This window comes from Cornus florida, unplaced genomic scaffold, assembly GCF_030987335.1.
Source record: "Cornus florida cultivar Cherokee Brave unplaced genomic scaffold, ASM3098733v1 CherokeeBrave_3.0.0_Hap2_Chr02, whole genome shotgun sequence".
NCBI classification, from domain to species: domain Eukaryota; kingdom Viridiplantae; phylum Streptophyta; class Magnoliopsida; order Cornales; family Cornaceae; genus Cornus; species Cornus florida.
The window spans coordinates 24,580,372-24,596,818 of NW_026775572.1; the positions used below are offsets into that span (position 1 = coordinate 24,580,372).

General features: G+C 34.0%; 2 protein-coding genes across 3 annotated transcripts; one reads left to right on the forward strand and one right to left on the reverse strand.

Moving 5' to 3' along the window:
* Positions 1-461: 461 nt before the first annotated feature.
* On the forward strand, positions 462-3,492 carry LOC132294317 (uncharacterized). 2 transcript variants are annotated; one of them, XM_059792125.1, is made up of 3 exons: positions 462-1,078; positions 2,394-2,433; positions 2,551-3,492. In XM_059792125.1, coding segments are annotated over exons 1-3 (423 nt in total). In that variant the 5' UTR covers positions 462-1,076; the 3' UTR covers positions 2,932-3,492. The 2 variants fall into 2 exon arrangements, 1 of the variants encoding a protein (XP_059648108.1); XR_009478031.1 differs by lacking the exon at positions 2,394-2,433.
* Positions 3,493-6,001: 2,509 nt separating this feature from the next.
* LOC132294316 (E3 ubiquitin-protein ligase SGR9, amyloplastic-like) lies at positions 6,002-7,187 on the reverse strand. The gene has a single exon (XM_059792124.1). It carries the CDS (start codon positions 6,957-6,959, stop codon positions 6,276-6,278), a length of 684 nt encoding a protein of 227 aa, XP_059648107.1. The 5' UTR covers positions 6,960-7,187; the 3' UTR covers positions 6,002-6,275.
* Between the last annotated feature and the right edge of the window lie 9,260 nt (positions 7,188-16,447).

The following is a 16,447-nucleotide window of genomic DNA, read 5'->3' on the forward strand; positions in this document are numbered from 1 at the left end:
TCCCACCCTGTTTAAGACCATAAATTCTCTTTCATTTAATTTTTTTTATCAACTAAATTATATAATTATTGAAAAGATTAAAAAAAAAAAGTAGAGAAACTTAAAATTCAAAATTAAAAACATTCTAAATAATTGCGCAAGCTACTTGTTCCAGATTTTGTTGTAAAATAAATTGTCTCAATATATATACTAATGAAATATATACCCTAATAAAATAAGGGTACTAATGTAAAATATATATACTAATGAAAATGAAATAAAGGTATTTAAATAATTTATCTATCTAAACGAGGCGGGACGAAATAGGGCAACCTCCCCTTCCTCCGCACCAAATTCGCGTGAATTTTCAATACATCAAATCATCCCTTATGCTTCAAAAACAGTGTAAACGTTGACATAGTAAAGTAGGAGAGAGTAAAAAATTAAAATAAGACAATTACGTATTAAGCCTGCGAAAAATAAGTACATAGAACTTGTCCACCACCAAGCCAAGCACCTCCCCAAAGGGAAGCTTGAGGGTTCAAGCTCCAATTGGGGCAAAAATTGTGTATGATTGCCTACCTACCAAATATGTATATATATGTATATATATAAGGGTTGACGTCCATATTCAACTATTCCAGAATTTCTTTCCCCTTCTTCTCTTCCTCTCCAACCAAATTGCGGTGGCCGATTACTTGATTGATAGACACAAATTTTCTCCTGAAACTGCTTCGAAAGTCTCTTCCGTCGTAAAGTATCTGAAAAGCCATGAAAAGACCAATTCGTTTCTTTCATTTCTTGAGGAAATTAGTATTTAGTGCGTCATCAAACGCGTGCCTCAACTTCTCTCTGCAAATCTTGAGCGCTCCATCAAACCCAAAATAAAACTTGTTCGAGACTTGGGTTTTTCTTCTAGTGATGTTGTGGAAATTGTTTCTTCTCAACCATGGATTCTAACTGCTAGCGTTGATAAACGTCTTGTACCGTCAATTTTAGCATTGAAGAGTGTTTTTGGTTCGAATATGGATGATGTGTAAACCTGGGTCCATTTTGACGCATGATTTGGCAAAAACTATAATCTCACCATCGCCATCATGTAAGTCGGTACTGCAATCTGTAAATAATGTTTTCTTTATCCCCATTCATTCATTTTATTAGTTGATTACTTTTTTTAACCTCTGACATAAGTTATTACTCGATGCTTATTTGAGTTGCAAGTATTTGCTTTTGGTTAGGAATTGAAGCCCAGATGTTGTGGAAATTATTTTGGAAAATTATGAATCAAGTTTTCATCAAAATGCATATGATTGTTTTTACTTATAATTTATCCATCTCCATTTTTAATTTTTTTCTTCTGATGGCATGGTATAAATGTGCCTTTTTACTTGGCTTGCTATCTGAGGGAAAAAAGTTTGCTCACATATGGATGGCTTGCTTTTCATACTTTCTTAGTTATATGAGATGGCAGATGCATTGGTGAAATATATCATAACAAAAAGGATTGGGTTAGTCACTAGTATTACGAACTCAATTATAAATGTCGAACTAGATATGTGGTAGAAATTACATAGAGTTGTAGTATGTTAATAAGACGACTTACCATGTCAAGGAACCCTAATGTGCTGGTTGATAAATTTGAAAATTAAGTGCCGAAAATTAAGTATTTTAATATTTTAAGAAATCACATTATTATGAATACAATTTGGTGGTGTTCTTGTTTTCTAAAACATTGTATTAATTTTATGTTTAACTTATAATATGTTTTGAAATTGCATTGGTATATTTTATTTTTTATTTTTTTAAATGCAAAACTACGCCCATGTCACCGAAGTGTCTTAAATGTGCCCCCACAATGTCCTTGTTGTGTGTCCTACTAGGGAAAAAAAAGAAATTCAATTGAGCCATGTTGGACATGTCCGGCTGTGTGCCCCATGCATACTCATGCCCAAGAGGAGTGTCCATGCTTCCTAGTTACTAATCCACTGAGTTGAAATGCCGAAAAAATTTCTTATTTTGATGTTCACTTGTTTGTGTTGCATATTTAATTTTTATATTTTTCAATATATCTGATATGCAACTATGTCATTTGTGCCTTAATTTGCTCATGCCCACGCCTTGTGTTATGCCATGTGCTTAGGCTATTGGAGATTTTGGCATCTTAGTGCTTCTTGAGCTTTCAATAAATTTGTTGATGGCATAGGATCAGTTTTAGTATTTCATGAAATAATGCTGATGCGAGTATGCAAGTTTTACCATCTCTTCTATGATTTTCCTTATTACCACTAATACAATTTTTCAAATTCAGTATATGTACTGCCTTTTTTTTTATAGTGGCTATTTTTGTTGTCTTCTTCATGATTCATCCACCAGAATAGTGGGTATGCTAACTGGGTAAATAATTTTCGACACAGGTTTCCCAAATTCCTAATTATTCTATGGACCAATACAATGGTTTGAGATCCTAATATTAGAGTGTGCTTCAGTTTAGTTATTTAATCAGTTATTGACACCCCTTACGTAATATGTATTTCTCTATATGGTGTGGTAATGATTTTGTTTTGCATGCAGAATGTGTATGTGCAGGTGACAAACAAAAATGGGTCAACAAGAGCTCCCCCAGTCACAGTTCAGGCTTCGGTTATGTCAGACATGGGAAGGCTTCTGCCACAAAGATTGAAGCAATTGGCTGAAACAATCGTAGGGTCTCCTGCAAAAAATCTTGGCCTCAGTAACTCTGTTTTTGGTAAAGTTAAGGAAATTAGGTTATCTTCCTATCTCAATCGTACACTTGATGCAACCCCAACTCCTTCTCCAGCTCCTGCTCCTGCTCCTGCTCCATCTCCTGAGGAAAATGACTATGCAGAAGCCTTTATTTCCCATATGCTTCTCGTTCTCCATCTTATTCTCCAGTTCCCTCACCTAATTTTCATCACTCGCCACCTTGTTTAAACTGTGATGCTTCTTCGCCGTCTGATGATGACTTTCCATATGCACCAAGACCGGAAAATGGGTTCCACCCTTCTTTACCTCCGATTTCAAGTTCTCCTGCACCTTCAATTGTAAATACACATTCCCCTCGCTCTAGTCTACATTGTGGTTCCACAGTTCAACGAAGCCCCCTCACCAGCATCTCATTCTAACCCGACTGCTCCTACATTTTCACCTCATGCTTCTGCTGCATATCCACCTTCCATGGGTCCCCCATCACAGCTGTCCCCAGATCTTTCTCCTATACCTGCTGTATCCTATGGTTCCAGTCCAGGCCAGGACAAGGGGAGTGGGAAAGAGTTATTATCTCCACCACCAGCCTCGCCGTCAATCTCACCGTTGCCATCATGCAAGTCGGTAATCTGTAAATAATGTTTTCTTTATCCCCATTCATCTTAATAGTTGATTACTTTTTTAACCTCTTTTGGTTAGGAATTGAAGCCCAGATGTTGTGGAAATTATTTTGGAAAATTATGAATCAAGCTTTCATCAAAATGCATATGATTGTTTTTACTCATAATTTATCCATCTCCATTTTTTAATTTTTCTGTAGTTTGTTTTTGTATATGTTTATATGATGTGTGCACATGAGTTGTGTGCTCTGTATTGATTTTCTTTTATCTAGTGAAAGAATAGGTAGACTAGGAAGGAAATAGAATATTTAGATTTAAAGAACATTTAAATTGAATAGTGTCCCATGAGGAGGCACTAGGAACATATGGAGTCATTTGATTAAAACTGTAAATGACAATGAGTTATAGACTCCAGGCTGAGAACCAGATTTGAAAATTGGCTTCTCCCAGTGGTGTCTATCATTATGGTTTTGTTTCATAAGCTGTAAGATTTAAAAAAGATATTTTTCAAGAAGCTTTATATTTCGGCGAGATTTGCCTGATTTAATGACCAAGTGGTTCCATCATATGCACAAACAACTACAGTGAGAAGTAAACCAAGGGGGGTCAAATTTCAACTGCCTAGCTGTAATCACTGTGAAAATATTTAATTTTGTACCGGTGCCATAGGAGCTCGTCACTAAAGAAGCTGTTGTAGGATGCTAGATTTTCTTTTTTGGTTGGAAGGATGTTTCAAATATTTTAAATCTTATTAGTTTTGGAAAATGGTAATTTCACATGTACATATTAGGGTGGAGAGATTATGTATGGAACTTATAATGGATATTGAAATTACTTGGGAAATAATAACTTTAATCTCACCTAATATATATATATATATATTATTGAATAAAAAGTGTCAGATATGAAGTTAGTCTTTGCCATTTAACTTTTGAAGCCTTGCAAGTTATCAATAGGTGCATGTTGGTTATGCATTTTACTCTTTAAGTGACAAAGTATTAAAGATAGATGAGTCCCTCCTTTAATATCCCTACCAGAATGATTTAAGAAATTACGATGCATATCACATTTGTGTAATTAACACCGTCTCAGTTCTCCAGTAATAGTATCTCAGACAGTTTTGAGATTTGGACATATGTCATTGTCTTCCTTGTATTTGGCTTAGGGGAGGGCCATTGTATTTGGAAAATTCTTCTGTAGTTTGTTTTGGGAGAGATCAGTAGATGGTCTTTGTTTTTCTTTCTTCTTCTTCTTCTTCCTTTATTTTTTTTATTTTTTATTTTTTTGTATATGTTTATATGATGTGTGTGCACAAGAGAGGTTGACTTGGATCTTGCTTGACCTGCGGACTTGTGGAAAAACGATTTAAAACAGGACCTTCCCTTGTGTTGCATCAAGTAATTCAATAAGAGGCCTCAGCCTTGTTTCATGGATCGGGAGATGTGTTAGCTTCTCTCCTCGTTAGACGGTTAGGTTAGGGCAAGCAGGTGAACCGGGTGGACTACTTGTCTTTACTCGACTCTCTAATTCGGGTAATGGATTTGAACCAATGATTGACAAAGGATTGACGAGCAGCTAGACAAGAAAGAGACAGAAGTGGTGCAGGTTTAGTTCCCACGCTAACCTAAGGATGAAAGGAGAAAAAGAAAGTTCGACTTGCATGTTATGTACTCTGTATTAATTTCCTTTTCTCTATTGAAAGAATAGGTAGAGTAGGAAGGAATTAATAGATTATTTAGATGTAAAGAACATATAAAATTATATAGTGCCCCATGAGGAGGCACTAGGTACATAGGGAGTCATTTGATTAAAACTGTACATAAGGAGTTACAGACACCAGTTGGTGAGGCTTGGGTGAGAACCAGGTTTGAAAATTGGCTTCTCCCAGTGATGTCTGTCATCATGAGTTCTGTTTCGTGAGCTGTAAGATCTAAGAAGATATTTTTCAAGAAGCTATATATTTCAGCGAGATTTGCCTGAGGAGTAAACCAGGAAGTGTCAAATTTCAACTGCCTAGCTGTAGTCACTGTGAAAATATTGAATTTTGCATCAGTTTCATAGGAGATCTGATCAATGAAGGAAGCCGTTGTAGGATATTAGATTTTCTTATTTGGTTGTAAGGATGTTCAAAAGATTTTAAATCTTATTAGTTTTGGAAAATGGCAATTTCATATGTACATATGAGGGTATGGAGCTTATAATGGATATTGAAATTACTTGGGAAAGAATAACTCCAATCTCCCACTAAAACAATAAATATTATTAAAGAAAAATTGTCAGCTATGAAGTTTAGTCTTTGCCTTTTAAGTTTTGAAGCATTGGGAATTTGGAAATTATCAATAGGTGCATATAGTTAAGATGTGTATCCCATTTGTATAATTGAGACATGTCCCAGTTCTCCTTTAATAGTATTTTTGGCAGTTAATTGCTAATTTGTATGTGTGTGTGTTTTGCCTGAGGTTTTCTTGGAGGAAGCACAGTCACTTGGAAAGCATAAATGTTCTGTGGACTGTAGTGGAAGAGTCATCAAGAAAATAGTAGTCATGGGATGTTTCTTGGTTTGATTTCCATAAAACATGTTTATCTTCCCTCTTAGATTTCCTTTTTCCATTTTGGGCTCGGGAGTACACCAAACCTCCCTCCATAATGAAAGGATTCGAATACTGATACTTGTTTTCATCAATGTTTTCAAGTAGAATTCACGTGAGATCGAAAGTGAGACGAAACCCTAGCCAATGCCTCCATAGGTCAAAAGCTGGATAGTTTCTTCATTTAGAATATGGATAGTTTACAAGAACATGGATCTTCACAAGAACAAACATGGAGTTGGAAACTTTAGCTAGCAAAAAAAAGAAAAAAAGAAAACGAATTCTCAAACAATAACAATCAATTGATCAATAATACAGATAATAACATCAGGCGTGTCACATAGTAGTAATCTCAAAAGTTACTTCAAGTAGGCATCCGAAAGCGACACAGTGGACAGAAATTACTAGCTCCGAGCCATCTAACAATGCAATCCCTATGAAAATCATGCAAGCAAGGCATCCGGGTTGCCTCCGAACCAACCACAAGCTGTTCCAAACATATCACACACTGCATCTTAGTATCTGAATGTTTGACTTTCACCTTCTCTAAGTTCTCAATGGATGCCTCGCTAGCCGGCACTCGCCTCGACTCCATTGGCACCATTGTATCTTCGTCTTCATCTTCCTCTTCTGGACGGCCCACTACATCTATCGACACCACCATGGGTATTACGTTTTTATCAAGATTTTGTTTCACCATTGATTCGGCCGATGGAATGATGATACGAGAAATCATGAAAGGCTGAACACGTAAGGGGACACCTAGGTCACACAGCATATCTGATATCGTGGACCATGTACTATTGTTGTGACACGTCATTCGGTCACATGGAACCCAAAATTGCATAGAACGCCACTCCGACTCTAAGCAATCGATATCCTCCTCCGAATCATCATCGTCGTCCATGAAATCCGACGGAGGATATGTGAACCGTACTTGGAAGTCTACGTAGAATTGTGTGTAAGGTTTTGGGTCGGCCATGGGAATGATTGAAGAGTCCCCCAACCGTGCAGCGCACGAATCATCATACGGTGTGTCGCACTCCATTCTTGAACAAGGGAGAGAACGAGAAGATGATCGGACGGAGAAGAACAACTCGCCGGAGAAGTTCACGACCAGAGACGGTATATATGGGTGATCGGGGGCCGTAGAAGATGATCGGAAGGAGAAGGAGAAGAAGAACTCGCCTTCCGAACAATCTGCGAGCAACCAGAATCGGACAAAAAAACAGCAACCCAATTGCTTGAACGGGGTGAGTAGAGCAAAGGACTACGATTACGCTTCTTGCACGGGATGGGCTTGGTTTATTTATATAGAAGACAGCTTTTTATTTTTTTGGCAGCTCTTCATTAGCTGTTCCTCCGTGTCATGGTGAGCTCGTCCACACCGTATCTTCTCCCACCATTAAATTTGCATTGCAGGCTCACCGTCTCTCCACGGACCGCGCCGCACCAGATCATCCTCCGCCATCCATCAACTCCACCCACGGCCCAGATCAGCGTGTGCACCGTTCTCCTATGTACACGCCACACTGGATCCTCATTCAATAATCAGGACAATCTTGGATGGTCCTGATTTGTGGTGCACCAAAGTGCTATGTACCGCGACGCGCTAAATCAAAATCCCTAATTGAATGCACCGATACAGTGTAACAGTGTATATAAATAACCAATATATATATATATATATATATATATATATATATATATATATTCCAAAAATATGAATATAAATCAAATAAATTCCTAAAAAAATATAGAAAAATTTCAGAAAATTACAGCTTATTAGAATATAGCAGTTGGAGCATGTATGGCAATATGATTACTTTTGCCAGGAGGTAGCTAGGGTTTTGTATGAAGGTCAGTTTGGCAGTTTGGCTTGGAAAGTGTATATAGAATATACAATATTTAAATTGAGCAAATTGAAGAAAAATAAATACTAAATAAATAGTGAATTGATTGTGATTTATGTTTACGTTAAAAACATTATCCTTTATGATAATAAATGTAGCCTGTGTTTCATTCTTGGAGTACTTATCATTTTCTGCTTTCTTATGGGCATTGTGGGCTTTTGCTATAAAGCTTGCAAGAGAGTTTGTGTATAATAAAACCCTCCTTCCGAACATGTAAGGGGACAAAGAGACTCAAAGACAATAAATTACAAAAACATGAAAATGTAAAAATAACTTTGTTAAATGAATGTACACAAATGTGTTAATAAGGACCAATAAGCCATTTAAGTGCGCTATAGAGGTGGTGTTCTTTTCGTATTGACGACGGAGAAAATTGGCCCCCTGTCAGCAAAAACTCTTCTTCGTCCATCACTATTTTTACCACTTCTTTTCGTATTGATGATGGCCATGCAGGACCAATAAGCCATCCAGTGGCAGCTCCACCTAATAAGCCTCCTACCTGAAGTTTTCAACATAACATAAAAGCAATCAAAATCCACCCAATTAGATAAATACAAATAGAATCATTATTAGACCACTTAAAAATTAATATGGATGAATTATTTTAAAATATGGATCAAAATAGATGATTCATATTCAACTCATTTTTATAGAGGGTTAAATGGGTTGAATATGAGTCATCCATTTTGATCCATATTTCACCCATTATAAAAGAGGCAGTTTTACAACCTCTATTTGACTCACATTCACTTCTTTTTTTCTAAAATTCTCCCACATGATTTCAAATTCTCTCTCTCCTACTATTTCTTTCTAAAATTCTCTCTTTAAGATTCACTTTGCATCATGAACTCCTCCTCGTGTGTATGTAATACTACGGTTCGAAAGAAATCTATGTTTACATTTGTATTTCAAAATAAGACGACCTAATTTATTCATCTAATTATTTATTCTATAAAAAGCATAACAAATGATTTCATAATATATATATATATAGAAATAAATAATATCTTACCTTCATGCATGTCTAATCACAAAATAAAATAATATAAATGTAAAGAATTTTCAAAATAAATTAAAGGATTTACAATTATCTATGCATATTTTTACGAGCTTTTATCCATCTAAAATAAAAAAATTATAATAATTGTTATATATATATATATATATATATGGTGTGGGGTTCACTATTTATGAAAATTTGGAAGAAATGAAATTAGTAGTGTGGCCTACTATGGAGAAAATTTGGTGCGCCGATTTGAATTATGTGTATAGGTACCTTGTATATATAATGTTGTAGGTGTGAACATATTAAATACATGTAAGCAAGTTGTTTTCTTAGCTTGCTTTGTAAGTTTAGCTTATGGCTATATATATAAATATATGGGTGTCAGTGTGTGTCCAGATGTATAGAAAAAGCAAAAGGAAATAAAAAAAGTTTTCTCTCTTTGTTGTCCTCTCTCTCAAAATTTTTTGTTTTGATATTTTGGTTTATGTTAATTAATATTTATATAACTATAATGAGATTATCCAAAATAATAACTTTTTATTTCCTAAAACGGGTTGGCGGGTCATAACGGATTGACCCGATCCATTTCACATAACCCATTACAAACGAGACGAATATGGGTTGTGCGATATTTGACCATGCCTATACCCGGCCCAACTCGTCCGTTTGCCACCCCTATTTAGAATAATCACATGCGCTATATGCTGCAAGTCTCTCTTTCTACCTGTAACTAACTCTCTGTGCCTAGGGATAGCAATGGAGACGGGTTTGGCGAGTGTACCCTCCCCCACCCCCGCAACTATTTAAAAACCCCACTCTGTCTTTACCCAAAATCGTAAAAACGGGAAACTTTTCACCCCATTCCTGCCTCCGTTTAACATATTTACCTCTGCGAGTACCTGCCTCGCCTTGTTTAAGACCATAAATTCTCCTTCATTTAATTTTTTTATCAATTGAAATTATAAAATTATTGAAAAGATTCATAAAAAAAAAAAAGAATAAATAGTTTAGCATAAAATTAACATTAAAAACTTTCTAAATGATCGCGCAAGCTACTTATTCCAAATTTTCATATTTTGTTGCAAAACAAACTGTCTCAATATATATACTAATGAAATATATATATATTTTAATGAAATAAGGGTACTAATGTGAAATATATATACTAATGAAATAAAGGTGCTTAAGTAATTTATCTATCTAAACGGGGTGGGGCGGGGTGGGGCGACCTCCCCCGCCCTCGCACTTAATCTACGCGAATTTTCAATACATTAAACCATCTCCACTCAAATAAGTTAAACGATTCTCCAGAATCGCCAAAAACGAGACGGGGCAGGACGAGTACTTAATGGGGCTAGCAAATTGCCATCCCTACATGTGCCTCAAGACAAACATTGCAACGGCTCTAACCTGACCACAAACAGATTCTATAAATATAGAAATATAAAACACAAGAACAAGGGAAAGAGAAGCACTTTTTTTCTTTTGTCATTTTAAAGACAAAGTAAACGCCGACAAAATACAAGTCCCAGAGCTTTATAATATTATAGAATATATAAATATGAGAAGGGTAAAATGCACTAAACCCTCCTAAACTATGATCTAATTGTAAGAAATTGTAAAAAATTCTCCTGAAGTAAGTAAAATCCTTTAAACTATCATTTTGTTGTATATGAGAATACAGTGTCAATGAGCCGTTAATGAAAAATTAAATTACCTTTTAGCCCTTAAATTGAACTATGTTGTTTTAAATTCCATCCAACTTCAGTTGCTGATATGGCAAAATAATTTCAATGTCCACTAGAAAATTGACAGCACATCAACCTTATCATCATTTATTTTCAATTTTTTGCTCCTTTTTATTTTCATATATATATATTTTTTATCCCCTTCTCTCGTTCCCTTTTTTTTTGGCTATTTTCTGACGGTGGACAGAACCACCATCTCCGGTGAAATGAGGAAGAGGCATGTCCTTTCCGGTGATCAAAATCCCAAATTGTTGCAATCTAACGGCTGCATCCATGTTCATGAGAAACACGATAGCCCAGCGATATTTGCGCCGTCGTGCCCACTGCCAAAGCAATCATTATCGGAGACCGTCTGATTTACTGAAGTTATTCAAATTACGATGAAATTGGATCTTTGGAGATCTGGGTTTGCAGGATTTCAGTTCATTTTTTACTCTCTATGTTGCTTTACTCTTCTTCCTCAGAGAGTGGTGGTGTTCAGGGGCGAAGCCAGGATTCAATGCAGGGGGGGGGGTCGGAGTATTAACAGTTTTACTAATATAATATAATAATATTTTAAGTCAAAAGTACTTCTTGATCGATTAGATGCATACAAAAATATATTTAGCCAAAATTTGGCCAATTTGTTTACAATACAATAATTGACATATATTTAGTCAAATATGACATAGATAAATACAAAAAGAAACCTGAAAGACCAAACAACTACTACAAAAGCTGAGCTCGACGATTTTTTAGAGAAAAAAAATCATCTATAATTGAATCTGTACTAAAAGTCTGAGCAATTTCTTTTTCAATACTGACACTCGAGTAATCTGCAAGAAACACATCCTCCATCCTGTTGCGCAGTTGTGTTTTGACAAGCTTCATAGTTAAAAATGCCCTTTCTGTAGTTGCTGTGGAAACGGGAAGAGTCAAGACAAGACGAATCAACTTATCAATCAAAAAGTAGATTTTTGACTTCTTTGTTTCCACTAATCCTCTACATAGTTAAGAAATCGTTGACATATTTTTCAAATATGAATGAACAATCATTTCAACCTCATAATGTTGCAATTGGAATGTCAACATAATCCTCTCTTGGTCCGTGAAATCTTGAGGATAAAATTCATCTACAAGCGTGCAAATGTCTTCAACGTTAAAGAACTTGTAACCATCTCTAGAATCTAAAGCTGAGCTGAGAGTAACAATTTTCATTGCCTTTTCACTAAATCTGTTATTCAACTCCTACAATTGTGAATCAATTGTGCCATAAAATATAACAATCCGATAGTGGTGCTCAAATGTAATATTCTTTTGTGGGTGACGTAACTGACCCTTAATTTTTTTGGTATAAGGAACACTTAAATCAGGCACATCAATGTTGTGGCACTCACAAAATGATTTAACAATATCAAGTAACTTGTTCCAACCATTTTCTCTCAATTTCAGAATGATTTGTTTTGTACTCGAAACCAATTGCATAGCATTTACGATATCTTGATCTTTTTGTTGCAAAGCTTAACAAAGGATATTAGTTATTCCCATGATATCTTTTATCAAATGCAAAATAAACACAAATTGAAATGATCTAAGAGTATTAAAAGCAGTATCAGCATCTCCCCAGATCTTGTAATTACATCCATTTTCAATGAGGTTGTTAAGAACTGAACATATTAGACCAAATAACCTTATCAAACTACAAACAGAATCAAAATGGGAGCTCCAACGAGTAGGTCGTTGCAAGTTACCAATCTGATTAGCTCCTTGACCGGTTTCTAGTTCATCAAGATCTATCAAATGGGCAATTTCCATAACTTAAGCAGAATGCAATTCATTAGTTCGTTTGCAAAAAGCTCCGATGTTATTGATAATGAAGTTCAAGTTTGAAAAGAATTGATGGACAACGATTACTTCTCTAGATGTGACAACTAATGCTAGTTGTAGTCGGTGAGCTAAGCAATGCACATAATATGCATAAGGATAATCATTAAGAAATAATGCTTGCAAACCATTCCATTCACCACACATATTGCTAGCACCATCGTAACCTTGACCTCGAAGATTGTGAACATCAAGATTATATTGAGAAAGAACTGCACAAAGATTCTTTTTAAATTCAATGAAGTTGTATCTTTGATATGCACAAGATCAAAAAAACGTTCTTGTAAAAAACCATCCTTATCAACGTATCTTAAAACGAGAGCCATTTGCTCTCTTTTAGATTCATCACGAGCTTTATCAACAAGAATACAAAACTTGGCATCGCCGATATCTTAACGAATCTTACTTCTCACTTTTCTAGAAAGAATATACAAAATCTCCTTTTGAATTTGTGGCAAGTATACTTGGCATTTTTTGGAGCATTTTCAAGAACAATTCTAGCGACATCATCATTATATGACGCAAAAGCCTTTACTATTTCAATGAAATTGCCTCGATTACTTGATTGAAGGGATTCATCATGCCCTCTAAAAGCACAAACTTGATAAGTAAGCCATCGGACCGCATCAATTGTGACCTTCAATCTCAATCGATTATTTGAAACATGTTCGGAAGTTTGTCTAACCATCATTGTATCAATATGACAAGGTTGATTCATTAAGTCCTTACATGCTCTCTCAGCAATGCTATGAGCAGAACATGGACTTCCTCCCACATGATTTAAGAAAGCACACCTATTGCCATCATTAACTTACTTCTAACTTCGAAATCCTTCACTAGTAAATGCATTGGTTCCAGGATGCCCCCGTTGGTTTCACTCCAAAAAGAAAGCAAGGTAAGCAATATGCAACATCCTTTGAAGGAGAATACTCTAACTAGGTAGGAAATAATTTAAACCGAGATGATTGAAATCGACGACGAAGCTTTTCTGATCTAGAAAGCGGATATACTTAAAGCACAATTTGGTATGGTTTCGCTTTAATATAAGCTCGTCGAACTTCATCACGTTTGTCAACAGGATAATCCCATATTTGACGACGTAATCCTGGATCACATTCTAAAAAGGTAAGATCAACTTTTGTATGATTGAAATCGACGACGAAGCTTTTCTGATCTAGAAAGCGGATATACTTAAAGCACAATTTGGTATGGTTTCGCTTTAATATAAGCTCGTCGAACTTCATCACGTTTGTCAACAGGATAATCCCATATTTGACGACGTAATCCTGGATCACATTCTAAAAAGGTAAGATCAACTTTTGTATGTTCAACTCTTAGAGATTTTGGAAGATGCTGGTTATCATGAACCGAAACATCAACATTAGAGGCGGAAGCCAGGGAAGGCACATCATTTTTTTGAAAAAAAAACGTTAATAGTTCTTTTTGGCTTCACCATCGTATAACATTGTACCTAAAGAGGGTAATTCAAATATAAATTTTTAATACCTAGGATTATACATTGTAATTTAAACCATCGATCCTAAATTCATAATAAGCATAATTGAGTAAAAATAATATTATAATTAGATGATTCTTATATTATCTTATATGAAGATATTCTTCAAATTTTTTTTTTTTTAATTATGCTAAACTCCTAAAGGTCAAAGTAACAAAATATAAGATTAATTTTCAATGTAATCAAGTAGATGCAGGCTTGTAGCACAGTCAATCAAAGAAAAGAGAGAAACCAAATTTACCGAAATGAACATTTGTTCCATGTGGACCATCATTTCCCCTACTAATCTGCTTTAAGTCTTTAATGGCAGAAAAAAAAAAATAATAATAATTATAATAAGATGATTCTTATATTATCTTATATGAAGATATTCTTTAATTTTATTTATTTATTATGCTAAACTCCTAAAGGTCAAAGTAACAAAATGTTGGGGGCCAGTATACTAGACTCTCACTGTTCTCAGCTCAAAAAAGAGGGCAAACTGATGGGTGCCCTAATGTTGGGGGGCCAGTATACTATTTTATTTTTTATTTTGTATATACTAATAAATTTTATTTATTTATTTTTTTTTGGGGGGGGGGGGGGGGGGGGGCCTGCCCACCCCAAGCTCCGCTCCTGGTGGTATTCATGAAGAAACAAGTTCTAGTAAAAAAAAAAATTTTAGTTTCCAAATTGAAGTACATGTTTCATTTATCACCCAATTAGCAAAGTTGGAAGTGGAAGAAATTTTTAACCCACCATGAATGCATGCGAGCAAAACTGATTTTCATCTTTCTTATATTTTATGAAGATGGAGGATTGGGTTAAGGGAAAGAAGAGGAAAAATGACATATTTTGTCAATATATATATATATATACACACACACACTAGATAGAATCACGTGCGATGCACGTGATTGAACTTAGCAATATTTTGAAATAGTAAAATAGTTTAGATGATATGTAAAAATAATTTGGAAATTAAATAGAGAAATAAAATCTAAAATAAAGTTAAAGTAACTTGCAGATAAAAGTGCTAAATTAATTTGGTTTATGTATTTATAAATTTAGAGCAAAATAAATTCAAAAATTTAAGTTATCATTCATCATCCAAATAACTATTTGACCATTAATCTCAAAGATAAATAAGACTTTTCATCATCTTCAAAGTCTCTTTATCTAAAACCTTATGCAAACCCTAATATTCTTGTGGTATTTATAGCCGAACAAATAAAAGAATATAATTTTATTTTACAAAGAAATGAAAAAGACTATTGAATCAATTGTACAAGAGATTTATTATATCAAATCATATAATGTATTATAGTATAACAGTACGTTTATAAATACTACATATAACACATTACATTTTTTTATAGATAGATTTAAAAACATGCAATAAAAATTAAATAATTATATGTGCATGTCTTATATCAATTATTATATATATTTTTTTGGTTATGTATGACTGAATTGAATATAATATACATGATATCATATTATATAGAGACTTTAAAGTTGTTCACACATAATTATAATTATGATATAGAGTAAGTATTATGATATATTCATAAATAAAATCTATAATTATGAAAGTCTAATTTTTCTACAAGTGTTTGCTATTAAAAGTGTGTCTCTCTACGCACCGTAAGCGTTTCTAAATTCAGAAAAGGATTATAACACTTCCCTATTTTACTCTATATAACACTTTTAAGTGTGTCTCTCTAATTTCTAAATTCAAAAAAGGAGTATAACATTTACGTATTTCACTCTGACCTTCATGACACTTTCATTTTTACCCAATAAATTATTCCAACACTCTAAATAAATTGAAATTCATATTTTTTCATATGAATATATTTCACTACATGGAATTAATACATACCAGAAATTCAGAGATAACTAAAATTCATCAGGAGAGATTTATTTATAAATGAAATTTATAACTTTCCACCATCATCTAGTTTCTTTAAAAGATGTTTAATAATATCAATTTCAGTAAAATTGAATAATTTTTTCTACAAGAATGTTATGAGCTTTTTATTCCAATGCGGTTGAATAAGCACAACTTTTAATTTTTGATTTAGACATATATTTATTAATTTATTATTTAATATTAATAATTTATTATTTAAAGAGATTGACTTTTAGTCAAGGATTGTAAAGCTTCTCTACTTAAGAAAGAATTTAGAAAATAACTTTTACCCTGCTTGATGTATGATAGAATTTTAAATTTAATCAATCACGTTTTTCCTTAACGCTAAAGAAAAAAAGTGAAAAAGAAAAAGATTTCACAATTAAGAAGGGTTTTAGTTTATGATACTTTTCTTAAAAAAATTGTGACTTTCAGTAATATAAATGATTAAAGAAGTGAAATTAACGTGATTTTTTATTTGAAGAATAGGATGTATTAAGATGAAATAAATCTTCTTTTTTTTCAATTGAAGATCATATCCATGCTTTTTTTTTTTTTTTTTAAATCAATATAAGTAAATAGAAATTGGTTTATGA

Bases quoted from the DNA above. Each gene is read 5' to 3' on its own strand.
- LOC132294317 (XM_059792125.1), top strand. The intron at 2,434-2,550 runs GTTTGAGATCCT...TTTTGCATGCAG, and splicing joins TTCTATGGACCAATACAATG to AATGTGTATGTGCAGGTGAC.
- LOC132294316 (XM_059792124.1), bottom strand. From the start codon at position 6,959: ATGGAGTGCGACACACCGTATGATGATTCGTGCGCTGCACGGTTGGGG.